Raw genomic sequence first — 20511 nt, 5'->3', positions numbered from 1 at the left:
CTAAAAAAACTTGGGAGATCGTAAACAAAGTTGTTGGCAATCAACCACGACAACGCGTGCTACCTGATTCTATTGATGCACAAACTCTAGATAACTTTAATCATTATTTCACTAAAATTGGTCCGACGTTAGCAATGCAGTTTTCTTCCTCCACTCCTCAATGTTTTTCGCCGTCTTTGCCGAATACGTTTGCGGTACACAACATTAGTCTCGACGAAATTTAAAACACTACTGCTAATTTAGCCACCAATAAAGCCAGCGAGATAGATGGGATCACAGCGCGGATAGTAAAAGACAATATTGACGTCTTAGGCCCTATCCTATGCCATATATATAACCACTCCTTGCGTACGTCAACATACCCATCCTGTCTGAAAACTGCTAAAGTAGTACCGGTGTACAAGGAGGGTGATCGCTCCGATCCCTCAAGTTATAGGCCTATATCTGTTTTAAGCATAATAAATAACATATTTGAAAGAATTCTAGCAAAACGGATGCGCATCTTCCTAGAAAAATATTGTGTAATATGCGCCGAGCAACATGGATTTCGGGCGCACCATTCCACCGCCACTGCTGTATTATCTGTATCACAAAAGATTAATGAAGCATTAAATAATAACCTCCTTGTAGCAGTAGTTTTTCTTGATATAAAGAAAGCATTTGATACAGTTGACCATGATATATTACTAATGAAATTAAGACACTACGGTTTACGTGGCAAAATTTTTGACTTATTTGCTAGTTACATCAGCGAACGTCAACAAATGGTGATTATGCATAATCTCACTTCCTCCCTGTTAAATATACACACAGGGGTACCACAAGGCTCCGTTCTTGGACCCTTACTGTTTTCACTGTACGTAAACGACCTAGCAAACATATTGACATCGGCGGAGATGCTAATGTACGCTGATGATACAGCCGTTATTGTTACTGCAGACAATATAAGGGATCTCGAGCATAAAAGTAATGCAAAACTAAAAAATGTTTGTCAGTGGGTTATAGCGAACAAACTAACACTGAATGCAAAGAAAACTAAATACACTATTTTCCACTCCCGTTATCGAGATATAAGTAATGAGTCCATTTGCATTACAATAAATAACTGCGTGCTTGAGAAGACGAAAGAATTCAAATATCTGGGTGTAATTCTCGATAGCCAGCTAAACTGGCAAAGCCACATTAACTCAGTATGTGCTAAACTGGGATCTGGATGCAGTACATTATTAACCGCTAGAAATTATTTTAAAAGTAGTATTCTCCGAATTCTCTATTTCACATTTTTTCATTGTCACCTAACATATTGCATAGATTCATGGGGATGGACTTTTAAAACATATCTAGAACCCTTACGTATACTACAAAAGCGAGCACTTCGAATAATAAACAATGCTAGATATGATCAACACAGCGCGCCATTGTTTCGTAATATGGAAATCATACCATTCGATAATTTACGACAGCAAAAAATTGCACTTACCGTCCATAATGTCATTTCTTATAACCTGCCCTTTCATATATCAGTATTTTCATCCTCTTGCCGCCTTACCAGACGTGCCACATTACATAATTTCAATCTTCCGCCTACTAACAATGTTTATGGCAAACGATTGCTACAATTTGCTGGAGTAAAGGTCTGGAATCATATACCATGCCAAATAAAAGTAAGCAAAAGTTTTGCCTGTGCTCTTAAAAAATACTTTCTGCAGAAAAATGAACAGGTACACTAACACACACTTCGTTGTAATCTCCTCTTCGTTATATATAGATTATATGTCTAACAAAATCATACTTGACATGGTATACGTACTTTTATGTATTTGATGTATTGTATACATACAATCCGTTGTTTGCATGGAACAATGCTGCAAGATACTGCAAATGACTTATCACAAATATGTTTCCTTCTTATATTTTGTTTCGATTTTTTTTTTCTTTTTTCTTGTATGATTGAAGTGTACTTATAAAATATCTGCTTTGTTAACACAATCTGTTCCTTTAAATGCATATTTATTTAGACCCCCTACTAGCCAGTGGCTATGGGTCTAACCAGTGTTGTGTATTTTCATGTAATAAGAGAACTTGAAATAAAATAAAATGAAAAATGAAACGAATGAATGTATTTATGTCATAAAATATCTTATATACCAAATTATCTATATAGAGAAATTCTCTCTGATTCACTTCAAATTTGATATACTACTATACGGGCTCAAACAAATTTTAGCAAGTTCAATTCAAATTGGCTGTCAAAATGAGCAAGAATTTTTTTGCTTTACATTACTTCAATGGGAATGAATAGAAATTAGAAATTATTGGCATTCACGTTGCAGTATGCAAAGACAGTTTGAAGCTTTATAAGCTTAATTTATTGCTTGCCCAAAGGTACACAATTCTGTTCACAGCAACTGCCTGCCTGTTGATAGCCCACACAACCAAATTGTTACAGTGATGATAATATGTGGGGTTTAACGTCCCAAAACCACCATATGGTTATGAGAGATGCCGTAGTGGAGGGCTCCGGAAATTTTGTCCACCTGGGGTTCTTTAACGTGCACCCAAATCTGAGCACACGCGCCTACAGCACTATCACCTCCATCGAAAATGCAGCCGCCGCAGCCGGGATTCGATCCCGCAACTTGCGGGTCAGCAGCCGAGTGCCTTAGCCACTAGACCACCGCGGCGGGTCAAAAACAGTTTCAGTCAGTACAGTATGCACATATGTAGTCTGTAAGTACGAGCAGTTAATAAAAAATGAGAATCGTGCAAGAGCATTCATCCTGCCACCACTGCTTTTACAACAAACCAGAACTACCCTGTCAGTGGCCCAAGTTGTGGTTTCGTGCCAATTTGACAATTCATTTGATCTATGTAGCAGGTTGTGGCACTACATCCAGATCTATGAATCCCCACGCATGTCTGTAAAATCGCTTGCCACAAGTATTTGTCGTCTTATACTTCTATTTTGTACAATTCGAAACCTCTTCTTGACTGAAAATGCATCTCCCTACTCCAGTAGAGTTCAAATTAGCAAGGTTTTACTGCAGTGGTTTCTTTTGTAGCTTCTTTTACTAATCACTATTTTTGCGAGGATGTGGAATAAAATGCTTCTAGCAAAAATAAAAAAAATAAAAAAAATAAATGGATGTGTCTGCACCATCTATTCTACATGTATTATGTTCCCTTTAAGGGGGCAGACTGGTCTTAGACGTTTTTTGTTTATTTCTTCAGTGTTCTTGATCAAACTGCACAGGGTTATGCAGTTTTTCCTGCTGATTTCAAATATTTAATTAGTTTTCCTATAACTAATCTTGTTCCTGAGATAACTTAAGTTCACACCCTATTGTTTAAGGCCACCATAAAAAAAGTGCTTAATTAGAACTGATATTTAAAATATGCCAACATAGACTAATAACTATAGATTGAAACTATGGAAGAGTTTTCTGTTTTAAGGCCTTTCTTGGTTATTTTACAGCAAAATAAATTATCCATTTTCAAAAGCAGTTGGAATTGTATTACAATTTTGATGAGTAATTAATTAATAGGACTTGCACTCTGAATTTTGCTCCCATACTTGCATGCTACACACATACAGGTTTCCATTGAAAAAAAAATTATTGTTGTACCTGCCCTAGCTACAGAGTTATTGAGGCCTCAAAATTGAACAGTTGTAAATTTACTTTTTTGAGAAAAATAGAAAAAACTTAAAGAACACAGCTTCTTCAAAAAGCAACAGTCATGGTGCACATGTTTTGCAATCCTTATAAAGGTGCTCATAAATTCGTAGCAGAGCTTCTAACACAGGTGCCGGCCAATTACAAGGAAGCCTAAAGGTCGGTTCCCCATTATTTTGCAGGTTCTGCATGTTAACAGCACCAAGAATCTGGACAGTTATAATGACATTACAAAAAAATTACTACTCACCCGGTGTGTGAAGATTTGCAGAGAGATAGAAAAATACTTGCAGATACCAAATATTTCAATTTTAAAAAATGAATTTTTTTGTCAATTTGGTCCCAAAGACCAGTCTGCCCCCTTAAGAACGACAATTCCTATGTCATTGGTATACAGGAGCTTTTTTCAGTTTCGCATTTAAACCCGAACTTCCCGTAAAGCCAGCAGATGTTTTCTTAAAACTTGCATAAACAAAGAAATGCAGTTTCACCCACAAGTCAAAGCCCTAATTACAATAGCAAAGTGTTACTGCAGTCACAAAAATTATTCTTAGTCTTATTAACAGCCATACACATTGCATTAAACATTTGCTTGCCAATTGAACTTGAGCATGGTGCAATACAGGCACAGGCAAACATAAGCAAGTATCAATCTAAAAACAAGGACACAAACTGTTGCAATGTTGGTGGGATGGACAGTAGAAATACAGCCGAGTAAAACCAAACAGTTATGAACTTCAATTTTTCAACACATCTCCAAAACACTGATAAAAATTCTGGGTGCACGGGAAAACAGCGCAAATGAATCCACCAGCCCTCTTGGCTCCCCCCAAAACTTGCCTCAAATGCAGGTCACTGACAAGCAATGCCATATAAGTCGCCTATGCACTCGGCTGCGCAGAAAGCTAGCCACCCCAGCTTGACTAGCTAGAGGAGAAGACGTGCACTCACATGAAATTTCGCATAATACAACAGGCTCTCAATAAATAGGACCTACAGGTACCAAGGAAATACGTTCCATAACAGGAGTTCCATTCGTTCAGACAGACAGACAGGGGTCGAGAATTCAGATATAAAACCAATTGTATCTGGTGCAGTTGTTCCATTTCTATTCTATTTTGCTCTTTATTAGGTCCCTTAAGAGCCGTTTTAGTACAACAAAACGTGCCAATACGAAAGATCCCAGCAAAAAACATTTTTCAATGCTTCCCAGAGCTTCCTTTTTCATATATACTTAACCATCGGCTTCATTCAAACTTACGGCTACTGCAGACCGACCGGCAGCAACCGGTGGCATGACAGCACACGGAAACCAACAGCGCAATACTCACTGCATAATTGACTCCAGGCAGGTCAACGCTGCCATCCTGAAGCCACTGGTAAAAGTCTTGCGCATTGTCTGTGGGGTCACCTTCACCGTACGTTGCCATACAAAAGATGGCCATCGAATTGCTGATCTCTGGCAGCTTGGTCAGGTCCTCCTGCATACAGATGTACACATTGCAAGAGTGTTCCTCGTAATGTGTGCCGCGTTGCTTCAATGCTTCACCGTTAAACACAAGTATGAAATCTTTACGTTTGCACATCCATGCGATAAGAAAAGCATAGGCTTGTATTTGTTCCTCTGGCTGACAGCGAGAAAGCCAAGGTGAGATGCTAAATTTTCAGAACCTATTCATAGTGTTGCACACAACCAAGAAACAGACGATCATCTATGCTCGTTAACTAAAATATCAGCGTTTGAACTTCTGAAAGTGTACAGCAGGCAAAGATGTAAGCAGATCTACAGCTTCAGTCACCTTTAGGTGTGAATGACAATAAAATTTCTGCCGAAGCATCTAAATTACCAAGCATGGTTCTAGGGCACCCAGCATTACATTCCAAACCAATGCTATGCTTTATGCGAGTTTCAAGAGAAGTAATATTGATTGATGGCCTCAGTTTCTCGAGAGCGCGACACTCTACCTTACAGACGTGATGGATCCAATTCTTCTACCAATATGACCCTCTGGCTATTACTGCGCTCTCCTGTTAGTGATAGTCCTGTTTGCAGTAACATCCCTATACTTAACACGACAGCGCTGCCACCAGCCTTGGGCAATGACCTCAGTGCTGTGTGACGTCTGCGGCAATCACCCTGACCCAGTGACACAAAGAGCCATGCAGGCGACAAGACCACTTGAGCCAGTTAACCCCATCGAGGTCAATCAAGGCAGGGGAAAAAATAAAAATAAAACAGCCACCATTGCCCCTAACACAAACAGCCGCTGCTGCCAAGTATTATGGAGCCGGACGTGGCGTCAGCAACAAGTGTTGTCACAAGGAAAGAGTCAGAGATTTGCAACTGGAATTTTCCAGACGTCACTCTCTGACGTCACATGAAAGACACACAAATGTCTGATGCCACTCTCAAGAGGAGACGTGGCAATTAAAACTTTTTTTTGTTACTTATCGAGAAAGAAAGTTACGAACTTTGGCACGCAGATGTAATTTTCCATGCTGATATCATAGCGACAATCAGTTCTGAACTATCCATTGCAGTTTTTGATTTACAACACTTGATGGGATATGTCATCTCCAAACTAATATATAAATTATACATGTGTCCAGATTTTTGCATAAGCACATCCACATGGGCAAGTTCTGTGCCGTAAAGCTATTGGTATATTTATTAATATTCAAGTAAACAAAAAGATTTCAAAATGTTCTCTGCATGTTGCCTCACCAAGAACATTTACAGAAAGCTAATTATAAAAATCCATATGATTTGCACACAAACGTTGACAACTTTATTGTACTAATTAATGTTCCAAGATCTAAGTGCTAGAGACAGAATTGTTTCATCTTTATTTGTAGTGAAGTGGCATAGCAATGATTGACAGCAACAGCACAAGAAATGAAAGCTGACAATACAGAGCTCAAAGAAAATGAAGAGCTTAAAGCTAAGTAAACAGAAGTCATAAGAGAGCTGGTTATATTGTTCCTTGAAGAAATTCAGCTGCTTGGCTACCTTGAGCTCTGATATCTCCTCTTTATGATAATTCCTTTTATGTAAGCTAGTGCCTCGACTGTTGTACAGTTGTTTGCTTATTGAAGAAGTCCAAGAGTTAGTTTACGGCTCATGTTCCTTCTAGCTTGCAAGCACTCTGGCAAGAATACATAGGGTGTGCATAATTATTTGACTTGTTCAGGAATATTGGCAGCTATACTCAGACTCACCATTTCACACTCCTCAGGGTCAGCAACCATTGCTTTTAGACCAAATCTGTTGGCTTCTTTTGCAAGACGAGCAGCAAACTCTTCCGCTGTGCCCGTCTGTGATCCGTAAAATATGACAATATTCCTACCCTGCACGGAAAACAAAGAAAGGCGTGAAGTCCATTAAGATACTCGGAAATCCAAACAGAGTATGTCTTCTAGCATGTCTCGACAATTTTTACAAACATACAGCAACAGGGAATGCAGAAGTAGCTTTTATTCTGTTAATTCATGGCACCAAACTTGATTATGTTTGATGAGGCACCACAGATTTCAAGCCTGAGACTAGGCATGTAGGGAAAGGCATTTTCGCTCCACTAACGTCATTAGGAAAATGCATTGGAATGCCGCTTACCCTAAGGTGGTGCTTCTTGCCCACATTCCCGGTTTAGGTTCCCCACGGCACGTAGAGAAGAGCGTTTCTGCTCCGCTAACGCTGTCTCCCATTTGCTTGGCTAACTGCTGCTTTCTTCATTTTTAGTGAACCAGTAGCCAAGTGGTGAGATTTACCCGTTGTGGCGAACACCCATTTCTATGATGAACCGTCACTACATGACACAGCGACGATCGGAGATGACGACAAGCCTACCCCTTATGGTGTCTCGCAACTAACAGACCATTATGTTTACAACTCTGAACCTGTACAATACAAAACCATATCACACTTCTGCAAGTTGCACATGAGACAGCAGTATAGTGGAGAAAACTATGCCTTACTTGCTTCTCTAAAATATATCAGTCCTTTGTGGGCGGGACTTTTCCAAAATCCGCGGGAGCAACATAATTACACATACTACGCTGTTCAAACTTGTAGATCAACTTGATAATCACTTGGGATAACTCACAGATGCTGCTTCTGCTAGCGTGATATTTATTTTTACTGTAGCTGCCAACATTTACACTTTGTGCTTAGCTATTTCTATACTTTCAGATTTTCAGCAATATGCAAAGTTTAACATCAAAGGGAAGTCCAATTAACCCATGTTCTACCATTTAAATGACGTCAATGCTTGCAAAGGTGTCATGGAATTATCAGCTGAAAAGGTCAGAAGCTAATTAAGAGTGGATTGATTTCACGTCTTATTTTCCAGGTTAAGGGTAGGCGGCAAAATAAGGCACCATAAGAAGATGCTAAAACAAGACTGAAAATTACTGCAAATAGATTAAGAAAAACTAAACTACATGATATAGTCAACAAAGTGAACCAACCGGCACAAATGAGCACTTTAGTACATGACATGATTTATTTTCAGTAAATGCAACTTACCGTTGATTTCATTTTTCCAATAAAGCTGGTGTTGTCAGCCTTCTGTATGCTTGTTCTGTAAGAGAGAGAAGTGAATGTACACGAATAAGAACAATGCACAAAAACAGAAAACTTCAATGAGCATAGAGTACTGGATACCTTCCAGCACTTTAAAGAAATTGTATCATAGGAAATGGACATTTTAAACTTTAATAATCCTTCATGCATTTTTCGCTAATGAGAATATAACATTAATACTCACAAAAACATTTTGAACTGATGAACTTTTACAATGCATACATGCGTAGTACATGAATAAGAAAACATAAGTAAGGTTACTTCCGTATAATTCTTCAAACATCACAGTGTACTTAATGAAAATGTGAAGCACATATCAAACAAACATGAGCCCACTGTAACTACAACTGCCTTTTTTTTGGACTTAGGCAATTCCAACTGAAGCTGACACTCAGCTGCTATGACTTGCTATGAGAAACATTTAGGAGAATTAAAAAAGTGCAGGCGCTCCCATCTCAAAATGCAAGCACCTAGACAAACTTAATCAGCACAGATAAAGGAGTGACATGGTAACACAATGCCGCGTGACCAAAGAAAAGTGCGAGACAGCAAACTAATGCAGACACATGGTGGAAATTGGAACAGTCCTTCTACACTGGGAATGTTCATTGTTATAACGTAAAGCTAACTCGACCTAATTGACAAGCATTTATGCGAAATGGTCTTTCTTATTATGTTAAACATCAAATGGTGGGGAAATGCTATAGTCTGTGCAAAAAAAAAAAAAGAAAACAGTGAACATAAATCATTGATCAAGTTTCAATAAATATTGATTAAACAATTTTTAAGTCTGCCCTAAGCAACACGTGCCTGAGTCTTCCAACCTTCTATGCAAGATGCATGGACATTTAGAGATTTTATTCTTAATTGCATGACAAGAAAAAGAAGCATGCAAGTGGAAACCAAAAGTGGATGATATGACTACACATTGCAACATCCACACTTTTCCCGAGCAAGACTTTAAAAAGCGCCTCTTTGCCAAAAGTTTATTCTCTTGACACTAGAGGCGAGGGGGGGCTTTTATATCCTGTGCGCTGTTTCCTCATAAATGTCATAAAAATTCATCATTGAGCGACCTCGCAAAGAAAGAAAGGAAGTAGTCCCACTAAGGCCAGTTTTCTACCTGCATTAAACATTTAAGGGGCTCTTGTGCTGCTTGCATTTAGACCCGCTTCATTCGCTAACACAAACTTTCCATTCTGCTGATACAACCAAGGTTCACCTGACATGTGTGACGAAATTATCACAAGGCAAACGTCCAAGCAAGGTAAACAAGGTCAGATGTGTCACTGTAAACATGCCACTTTCGGTTTCCTCAATGGACACACCTCTTGAGCACAAGATTACTTCCACAGACTGCCGCAGGTCAGATTGTTTAACTTGAGCATATTCTTCAAACAACACTGTGTTTAATGGAAATGTGAAAAACACAACAGTACACACGAGCCTTCTCAAACTACACTTGCTTTTCAGATGTACACATTTTCAAATCAAGAACAAGAACATACAGCCTCCTTAACTGAACTTGTTGCTCTAAAACTGAGGCTGTAGTCCTGGCTATCAACAATAATACTTAATGCAACAATGAAAGAACTCAATGTGACAGTGGCTACTTTATGTGAATCGTTTGTCCCCCCCCCCCCTCCCCAACATATGGATATATTTTGTGTAAAATGTATAGTAAAACATGTTGACTACTTGTAGTAAGATCTTATAACAGCCATACTAATCATTAAGATAAGTAGAACCCACCAGCATATCCTTGCAGATTTGATTAGATTTTCAGGTGTAAAGTAAAAATAATATAAGCATTCACAGGATGCATTCATTTACATTTGCTGCATAATTATTAATTGCACTCTAACCCTAAATAATGTTATGACCAGTATTTGCCTAAATATTGCTCTTTTGCTGTATCACACCTTGAGAAAAATGTCCTCAGTTTCAGAAACATTGTATAAGCAGCATTTGCAAATTGAAAAACAAGTAAAGGCACAGCCACAGAGTTAATAACTGTATCTTCGTTATCAGATATTTTTAGAAGACCACCCGCGCAGACGGAACTTGGGTCTGGCAGTTAACAGGGGCAATTCTAATCCCAGCATGTTTCCACAATAACATTTTTCAGCGTGTCACGGTTCATACCAAAAGTCATGTCGAAAAACTACACATTTTATGCACTGTGTCACTTCCACCAAGCTGAATTTTTTCTTCCCAGTTTTAGTATTCTAAATAACTATTCTTGCTAGCTCACTATTATCTATCCACTCCCATTTAGAATTCCTCATTTTCAGGGATGGTACCAGAGGGCACATAGGGGCCACAGCTCCCCTAGAATTTTCTGCCTCCTTCCCCTCCACCCACCCTAAGAGCAAGGATTGTTCAAACAATGTACAAGTACCCTCCCTTCCCCACTCCCAATAAACTTGCTTCAGAAAGGTGCCCCTCCAATAATAAAAAAAAAAAAAAATCCTGGCGCCACCCTTCTAATTTTAAGATGCTATATATCTATGCTATCTGAAATTCAGCTATTTGTACGATCCAAAAAATTTGTCACAGCTTAGCTTTTTGCATGCACTCACTCAATGGAAAACGTTTTGATGGCGGCCGGATCGAAGGTGGGGGCCTTCTTGCGCCTCAGGAAGAGCCAGTAGAAGGCAAAGCCCAGCAATGCCAGAAGGATGAGCACGTCCAACACGCCAAACAGGGGGGCCTCCTCATTCTGACTTCCCAGCGGGCTGCTGTCGACACTCAGCGGAACATCTTGGCTCGTCCCTTCCATGGCTGCACACACACAGAAAAAAGGTAATAATTCTATGACTTTACCTGTGCAAACTGCAACCCAATCATCAGGCATGCTGCGACAGTAAATTAATTTTGACCACCAAAAGTTATGAAAGAGAACCGACAACCATACGTTCACAGCACGAAGCCACAAGAGAATCCATAAGAATTTATTGGAATAAAAAGTGCAGTTGAAAAATTTGTTTTAGCCTGAAGATCGTCCTGGTCCAAAGATTGACCAGCTTCGGGAACCAGGATGATTTGTTGTGGTATCGTGCGACACATGGGTGGTCGGCAGTTGTTCCTTTCATAACCCTTCTGCCACCCTGCGGGATTACACAGAACTCACTTCTAGCCACTACCCAGGGTTCTTCAAGAAACACCTAAATAGATGTTGACAGGTGTTCCTGTATTTAACAACCATCCACATGCATATGCCATGGACTAGAACCGAAATTGTGACTTCACATTCAACAGTGTAGAGCCATAGCCACTGAGCTCGCACAGCAGGTAGCAAAAGAGCATAAAATATGACACAACTATCGCTGTGCACATAGCAATGTGCTCCTATGGAACTTGCAACGGTTATGATGGTTACACTGCTCACAATGAAAAGCCTAGTTTTATCAAAAATAATATGTACCAAAAATGACTGTTTATATAAACCTGTTTCTTTTTCTTTTTAAAGAAGAATGGCTTACAAAGACTACAAATGCATATCAAGATTGTCTCTGGTATATAAGGATTATTAATGAATATAACAATATGGTTTAATATGAACCTGAATCTAAGCCCGAAAGCACTTCTGTATTTTGCCTGCATAAAAAATAAGATGCATCGGTCAAGATGAAACTTGCAACTTTGAGCCCAATATCGCAATGCCATGCAACGTAAGCTACCACGGTAAGTTTAGATTTAAAAAAAATACATAAACACCAGTAAATAATGTACAAGAAACATGGTTAACAGACGGATAATGCTGCCTTTTGTGCGAAAACGGCACGTTCCCGCAAACATGCTTCATGCTTTCACACCGTTTATCCCCAAGCTGACTACGACGCTCCTTTCACCAGACACGGCATTCAAAACTACTAGCATAACCAGATCACACACTAACAAAGAAATTGGTGCAATTATACACAACACAGCCTTTCTCTGCAACTTATCCCCTAAAGAGAAAAACAACTTGCTTTTTTGAGTGAAAACGAGCATGAAAACATGATCAAGTGTTCCCAAGCACGCTTTAGGGCCTCAATTATGACCGAGACCTTGACTGCTGCCGAGAGTTTACCCAGACTGGCTGTAACAACTTGCAACATGGCTTCCAAGTTTCATCACAATGCAAACAAGGCATGACGTCCGCAAAAAGCCGCATTCGAACAATACAAGGAAACCTGCCAGAATCAAGGAAAAGCAGGCACGAGTGGAGGCACATTGGGCCAGTACTTCTTGAAGACCTCCGATATAACTTCTTGCAGAAGGTCTCAAATGGAGTAACGTAATATATTTTTTAGAGTGGAAAGAAACACACACACACAAAAAAAACTGAGAATTGTTTAACAGAAGAACAAGAAAAAAAGATTCCAGACCCTGTCAAAGCTTTCCTCGAGACTTGCAAACAGGTCAGCAAAAGGAAGTGAAATGCACAGAACAAGGATCGACTAAGAATATGCACTGTGCTGTACCACAGTTTCCTTCTGGATGTAAACAACTCTAAGCATTTGAAGCTCGAGCAATCCAGGCCTGTCACTTTATTTGCCAAGTGGTATGACTCCGCACTGCTACACTGTACAAAATTTGCGCTGTGCTGATGTGCATGATATCAAAGCACTGCACTTGTTGATGGTTGAGAATTAACCGAGTGATGCCCTGAATCAAACAGAGGGCCGACCATAACAAATAATTTGAGTAGCAAGGCGGCACTAGCAGCAAGATGCTAGGAATGAGAGCGGGAACTACGCAACTAACATTTAGGCCTTCAAGATTACTTGGTCATTTTTAATGTTGCAAGTATGTGCAGTCCAGCAGGCTTAATTTGAAATTTCTTTAGAAAAGCTGCGGACTGGAAGCACGTAGTGGAAGCACACAGTGGTGGACGTGAAAAAATAAGAAGGCTACTAGGTCTAGGTCTCGCATGACAAATTGCAGGGCATCAGACGAGATCACAAAAACAGGGCACAGCATGCACTGCTTCTGTGCTCCTCTGTTTCATCCAATGCACTACGAGTTGCACATTACAGAAATTGGGGGATAACTAGCCATATCTCTTTGAGGCACTGTAGGCTCTCCAATTACATTCAACAAAAAAATTATAAAGCAGATTTTTGTCTGAAACCAACTAAGCTTTTAAAAGAAGTCGTTACAAAGACAGCACCTAAACATCGACCCTACAGCTGCTTAAGCTGTAAAGAAAAAGCTACCAATACCAGCACCATTGATGGAGGGCATGGTTTCTTTAGCCGCTGATTGTTCACATCTGATTATAAAAATTGCTCTTGTGACAGCACCTGCACTGACTAAGACCTGCACGAAATGTACTTCCAGCGATTTTGTACACGGCGCACTCCTTTTAAGACGGCGCACTCCTTTTAAAACATATCTGTCAAGACAAACTTATGAGATGGGCTGAGTACTTCATGCACTTAATTTTAGTTTTTCCAATCCAATCAGCGCACTACTGCTATTCTAAGCGACAAACAAAAAAAGGCGTCCAAAATCCCCTTGCACTTGTCTTGAGGAGCTCAGGAGAGCCCATGCGAATCACACTTTACCAAAGGGTTTCCTTTTTCTCCTGCAACATGCGACTGAAGCAATCAAAAAGTGCTGACGCCGCTGGCACACTCAAAAATAAAAGCAGAAGGCATTGAAAATCCTGAACAAAAAACATTCACCTACATGAGCTTTAACTGGCAAGAAATAAGTGTTCTCCAACTACGCTGGTACACGAAGCCTGACATTAAAAAAAGTGCATATTTAAGTGCAGCACAGACTTGGTCAAATTATCAGTGACACGTTACTAAATCTTCTCTAGACCCCAATTTAAGAAATAAATGAGTGGTTGGATATTTCTATTCTAAGAGTCAATGAACAAACGAATAAAAGTTCTAGTATGATGCAATTAGCTCATATGCCAATGTCATTCAGGGGTGCAGCAGTGGCTCTCGCTTCCACTGGAACTGATCGTGCTGTTACATTGTGACAGAAATGTGTACAGTTTGTCTACCACCGATGAAAACAACAACGAGCCAAATGACATAAACACACATGATAGCTTGCCGGCCAACCTTGATCAATTTTTCACCCAAGTAACCAAATGTGCTAAGTAACCTTAGCAGCCCACCTAAAGCACCATAACATGCTATGCAACACAAAGCAGCTAAGGTTTGAATAAACCAACGGCCTACAAAATGAAAGTATTTAATCAAGCATGAAATTATTTTTAAAAGCAGCATCCAATGGCACAAAACAGTAAAAGAGCCTACACAACACAGACTGCACTACTGAACACAGCTCTTGCATGCACTATAGAAAACTGGGCCTTGTATCTACACAACGGTAAGCCACAGCCTTGCAGCTTCGAAGACTACTTGTGTGTCAGTTATCTGGGCTAGGTTTTTCCTTATCAGCACGTCAAGACCAATGTCCACAATCTGGGTAACACATGCAATGATAAACACGTGATAAGCGAAACAATAATGCATTGGGAGCAGAGTGTGGAGGACATGTTATCCAGGTATATTAGGCCTCAAACAGCAGAGAGTTGCATAGAATACCGTGCACAACACACGCTGGTTAAGTGGAACAGAAGGAATCTATGAGTTTTAGTCATTCAACCACCATAAGAACGGTGGGTGGCTTGTGAATTTGCCTGAGACTTGGCACGCCTTTGTACAGCTCACTGTTCGAGCTTCACTTCCCTTTTTGTTCAGAGTAGTTCAAATGATGTTGCCTGCCAGTCATGCCGCACTTATTTAGTGCAAGAAAATGCACCTTCACTGTGACTGTTTCATTCTATGCAATTTCAACTGTACAAGTAAGTCTCGGCACTTTTGGGTACGAATATCATTAACTTTGTACAAGTGTACTGCAGTGACACCACCCAATGGGCTACTGCTTATAATGTTTAGAAATTTTTTGTAGCAGTCAGCAAACAATTCCATACCATAAAAGTAATACCATAAATTAATACCATAAAAGTAAGTCTCAGCACTTTTGGGTACGTATATCATTAACTTTGTAGTACTGCAGCAACACCACCCAATGGGCTACTGCTTATATACGTTTGGAAACTTTTTGTAGCAGTCAGCAAACAATCGCACCATCAAAATTAATACCATGAGTGAGCTTAACCCGAGCCAAATGACAAATACGAGATGATGACATTAGATAAAAGCAAGTAATAAGAGTCTATGAAACCAAAGAGATAAACTTCAACAAAGTCATGTACTACCCTTTAAATAAATGCTACATTAACTCTTCGCACTCCATTGTCGGGCAGCGCCTGACAAGACAACACAGCGGTAGCGGTCCGCTGTCGGGCTGCGCCCTACAAGGTGTTCATGGTTTAAATTTCGAGGTTTACTCACTGCAGGTCATGCGCAGTTTTTAAACACACAAAGCACCATTTCTTGAAGAATAACTGAGCTTTGTTTTTTTGAGGTTAACTTTTTTTTTAACCCTAGGGTGCAGCCCAATGTTCATCATGCAGCCTAGAGCGTACCCACTCGCGAGTGGTCCGCTGAGAAGCATGGCCATGTTTTGACCGCGTGCGTTTGACGCTGGTGCTAGCAGAAAGAACGAGGATGACATTAGTAAGGAATAGAATTATGTGCCTCCACCACACAAGGATGACCATTATTCGACAGAAGTGAGTGACGAAGACTACGATGATGACATGAAGACACGTCTGTTTTTCTGCAATACCTGCAGTATGAACCCTGGCCTGCATCCAGGAGGATGCTTTGAGTAGTATCACACGCTGCCTAAATATCGCTAAAGGAGTTGCCTGCAGACTTCAGAAGTAAAAATAAATATCCTGCAAGTTTTTCTTCCTCACTTTGTGTTTTTCTTTGCGGCACCAGAAACTGTCAAAATAGCTTCGGACCAGTACAGGCGGAAAATGGGTAAAAGTTTCGGACCGCAAAGGGTTAAGCAGGTCAATAAAGCCCTCTTCTGGGCTAGTTGAAACAAGGTTGATCTATAGTTGATAGTTTACAGCCACCTGCTCTGTATTTTTTTTTTTTGTGCCTCCATTAGTGTTTTCCTGTCAATTAAGCACTGTACTGGTGACACCCATACACGCTAGTACCAAACTGCTCTCGAATCAAATACAGTAACTTAATGCAGAGTACAAAATACCTTAACGATTCCTATCGAGTGCCAGAAAAGTTTTAAGACATACAAAAGAGGAGTCGCATCACAGAAAATATTTGCTCATTATCTACACAGGCAGGCAAGTGGTTGTGGTATGGGCCACCCCGTTTATAATTAAGCAGTACAGAGCCGAGCGTAGTAAAACACATTAGGCTATGAAAACTTGGCAGTGCAATTAGCGAGTAGCTATGTCCACGTATGCCATTCATTCACACCATAGATGTTGGCAAGCTTGCCATGAATGTTCTCCGATGATTTTCATGCTTATTTCAAATAAACTTGCATTTAGACCGCTGTTTCGAAGAGTGAAATCATTGTAGTCGTCTGCTTGTTGCATTCATCGGTCCCATGGTTTCAGTTTCACCGCAGAATTTCATTATTTCGTAGTTATTACTACGAAAGTTACCAAAGGGCACTGTGTACCGGAAATCTCAAAGTAATAGTTGAGCATATCAGATAAATAGCACACGAAACAAAAATCTGTGTAAGGTGAATGTCACAAAGATTGCAGCATAAGGACAGGCCATACGTGAAGTCAGTTAATTAAAGAAGTTTCCCTTAACAAAGAACTACACCGCGTTCTGCAGGCAGTTCTATTAACTACACAAGAGCAACGGACCTCTTTGTTCTTTTTTTAATCCTCTTGCACTTTTAAAGCATGTGGCGGAAATGAGAACAGCGCAGCGCAGACACACCTGGGCCACATCCGTTAGAAATAACTTTTCTGGTTCGAGCCGACAGTTAGTCTGCTCTCGCTCACCTTCCTGCAATTTTCCACAATGTTCTACAAACACAGCTAACAAATAAAAATCTACTCAGGCAGATATAATACCTAGTGCTCACAAAACTTTTAGTCAGGAACTTTTGTTACTGTTTTACCTGAACACTATGTATTTGAGCAGAATATCCCAGCGATCACCGTTAGGGCAAAGCACATTAAAGCGAATGGAGTTTCTTTCATATTCTACATCACATTACATTCAAAATTAAAAGCAATACCCAGCAATGCAGTCTTCTCGGCAAGAGTACTCAACGACCTCACAAAGCAGACACAGGACAAGCCACAGGTATAAAACATGAACGCAGTGAGGCAGATGATCAGGCAAACTGTATGTGTCACAAAAAAAGCTAAAGAAAGCAACCAATGAACCCGTCAAAAAACGGCAAGGGAGACACACACGACACGTACCTGTCACAGGGGCTATGCAATTGTGAATGGGTGAACGTCCAACCACCAGTAATTGTGCAGCTTATGACGCAGGCGAATGGGCAAGTTCCCTTAGCGTGGCATTAACGGAACCAGAATGTGGCACTGATGGGAAGCCATGTCCGGCCCCACAAGCAGCACAAAATCCAGCGAAACGGCCCCGCTTCCGCTTGTCAAGACGTTTGACACAAAACTGAAGAAATGTCTCGGAACACGAGGACCTAAAGCCTGGAATCGTCGACCAGCCGTACTTTCCCGATAACAGCCAGACACCTCCTGGTTTTTTCCCGAAGACTGCGACAACTTAAGGCACTTCACCAGACCTTATGGCCCCACAACACTGCACGATTAATGATGTGCCGCAGGCACTGCGGTTGCGAGGAAGAGTCTGAGACAAGGCTGCAGGAGAGGCACCAAGGCATGCATAGCTCCTCTCCCACCTGTCACTCGAATTCAACCTTCACATCGCAGGCCAAAATGAGACAAGGCGCGATTGTGGCAAAACCAAACAAGAAATGTGACCATGTGTAGGTGCGACAACGCATGCTCTCCGTTTTCCTCGTGTCGAAATGCAAGAGAAACAATGACATGGGGGGAGACGCAAATTTCTTCTCCCACTTTACATAAGATGTAGCTGCTAACGAAGAGCTTTTATGGCAAGATTAAAAAAAAAACATATGAGGCAGCATACTTTACAAGCTTGAGAAAAAAAAAAAACGCTGGCATACACAGCCATAAAGAAGGAAATGACAGGGTACAACGTCCTGCCTTACCAGACGTCTTTGCAAATCGTGGTAGGCACCCCACTACCCTCAATCCTGCGGCGGCCGGCACTGACGTAGGCGAGATAAAAAGCAAGCAGGAAACAAAGGAAACTATCAGACACGGCACGACCTTTTCGCGGTATAAAAAAAAAAAAAGCACACACACGCGCGCGTACAAGAGTGTGCGCACACCGGCTGGTGTTTGCGGAGCTCACTGATTGCCTTGAGATACCCAAGTGCCCGCCGCACTACCTTGCGAAACATCCAGGGGCAAATTACCTTTTGTTCTTGCTTTCGCGTGTGACGTCAGGGTCGCACGTGCACAGAGTTGAGGAAAGAAGGACCGAAACCTACGCGAGACGTGCGTGCATAAGCCGGCGTCATGGCAACGTAGTAGTGGTACGAGCTCGTCACTTTCCTCCTCGCCCGATAGTTACGAAGTCCGGTGATAGTTTTACGCGAAGCCAGCTCGACTCCTCACTTCCTACGCACACGCCAAAACGATACAGATTCGTTCGATACAGAACGGTGCGATTAACTGCGGCACGGTTAATCGGGCTCTAAATGAGCGACGAACGGATTAACCGGGATATCGGAATAACCGCACTCCGGCTGTTGACACCACTCGAAGAAACAATAAGGAACGACGGGAATTCGAACATAAAGAAATAAAAATCGCTGTTGTACGAATGAGTAATGCGTCTACAAGGAAAAGAAAAAAAAAAGGTTGCCCGTCAACGGCTCGAGGTACGCAGTCATTTTTGCGCTTCTTTTTATTCGTTTAATGACCTCGCACTGGCGCCGCTGACGGACAAGTTCTGGGCGCTTGAGCCTGCTTGAGCTATCAGAGCTTTCTTTATCATTTTTCTCCCCTATAAAGGCGCCGACATGCGACGGACTTTGGTTGCCGATAGCCCGAACCGAACGCACAAGGCCGCGGAGAACGTATTTCCTTCGTTTTGAAGCAAACCCGAAGCCACGGATTAACGAGGCACAGGTTACAGCCGGCACATCGCAATGTCGCAGTTTTCGGGCAGCTCGTGCGACAGTTATTTTCGCTTTCGCACGACTTTACGGTGTGCGTACGCATGCACGCACGCAATCCGTAGTGGTGCTAGCACGTCACGCTTACCTGTGGCGAAAAAAAATTAGAGATGAGAGAGGAGGCGCCAGCAAAAGAGCAATAATGAAAGCGGGCCAAAAGATTGCAAGTGTTGGACGACGTGCCATTTCCGTCGACGGCGTCAAAGCGACGTTCTCGTAAAAAATAACTGCTGCGAGTCTGGCCTGGCGGTGATGCACGAGCGAAAGCGCTCGAAAAAAAAAATCGAGGACAAACAGCGAAAAAAAAAAAAAAAACGCACGGCCTTTCCCTAGAGGTAAAAAACGGTGGAATTGCAACATATTGACCTTGAAATATATTCCACGCACCCTCAATTCGCGATCATAATGGGGGCTCGCCGCGAATTCTTCAGATACGACGGGAAACGACCTGCGAGCAGCGTTCCCCGCGTAAAGGCGAGCCAGAATAATAATTCCGAGCAGTCTGGACGACACCGTCGAATACCGAAGTCCCCCCCCACAACCACTAGAGCATCCCCCCTCACCCTCCAAGCACCACCGAGGCAAAAATATGCGGGTTAGGCCTACGAAACCGCGAATAAATGAGCGATCTCGGCCCGTGGGGACTCACTGGCACTTACCTCGCGTGCTGGCACAGTTGATTAGTCCTGTAGAAAGCCCAGCGTTTAACTTTCATTAATGATGGCCCTTTCCGCACCGCCACGGCTCCGTCAGCTGTACGGCTGCAACATCACGGATATGATGAAGTAAACGAAAAAAATCTGCGGAGTCGACGCGAGCGCCACCATGTGCTTCTGCCTCCTCTGCGACTGATTGTTTGCGAACTTTTTTTCCTTGCTTTATACCCCAAAGTTCTCAAAAAAGTGCGAACAATTGCAATAAAAAGAACAAAAGAATGTTGAGAAAACATTATTTGTCAAACAATGGTGAATCTTGTGAAAAAAGGTGGCGCTAGCTGTTACACTATTTCGACACGCAACAGGTAGGATTTGTAGTTTGCGAGAAAGACAAAATGTTTGTTTGAACAAACTGCCGTAAAACATT

At 41.4% G+C, this 20511-nt stretch overlaps 1 protein-coding gene across 3 annotated transcripts in view; it reads right to left on the bottom strand.

The window, feature by feature from the left end:
• Positions 1-20250, bottom strand: part of Cpr (Cytochrome P450 reductase) — a 37546-nt gene extending 17296 nt beyond the window's left edge. Inside the window, exons 1-5 of one of the 3 annotated variants that reach the window (XM_037431431.2) lie at positions 20088-20250; positions 10839-11040; positions 8200-8254; positions 6894-7022; positions 5006-5155 (exon numbers count right to left, since the gene is read on the bottom strand). In XM_037431431.2, coding sequence (XP_037287328.2) covers positions 5006-5155; positions 6894-7022; positions 8200-8254; positions 10839-11038 — 534 coding nt within the window. In that variant the 5' untranslated portion in view covers positions 11039-11040; positions 20088-20250. Of the gene's footprint in view, positions 1-5005; positions 5156-6893; positions 7023-8199; positions 8255-10838; positions 11041-17602; positions 17969-18393; positions 18417-20087 lie in introns of those variants that run through there. The other 2 variants (XM_037431438.2, XM_037431425.2) reach the window with 2 other exon arrangements.
• Between the last annotated feature and the right edge of the window lie 261 nt (positions 20251-20511).

The sequence above is a fragment of the Rhipicephalus microplus genome, chromosome 3 (assembly GCF_043290135.1).
Source record: "Rhipicephalus microplus isolate Deutch F79 chromosome 3, USDA_Rmic, whole genome shotgun sequence".
In the NCBI taxonomy this organism is placed as follows: domain Eukaryota; kingdom Metazoa; phylum Arthropoda; class Arachnida; order Ixodida; family Ixodidae; genus Rhipicephalus; species Rhipicephalus microplus.
Note: the sequence above shows the minus strand (reverse complement) of the source record. Positions and strands in the feature narration are given on the sequence as shown.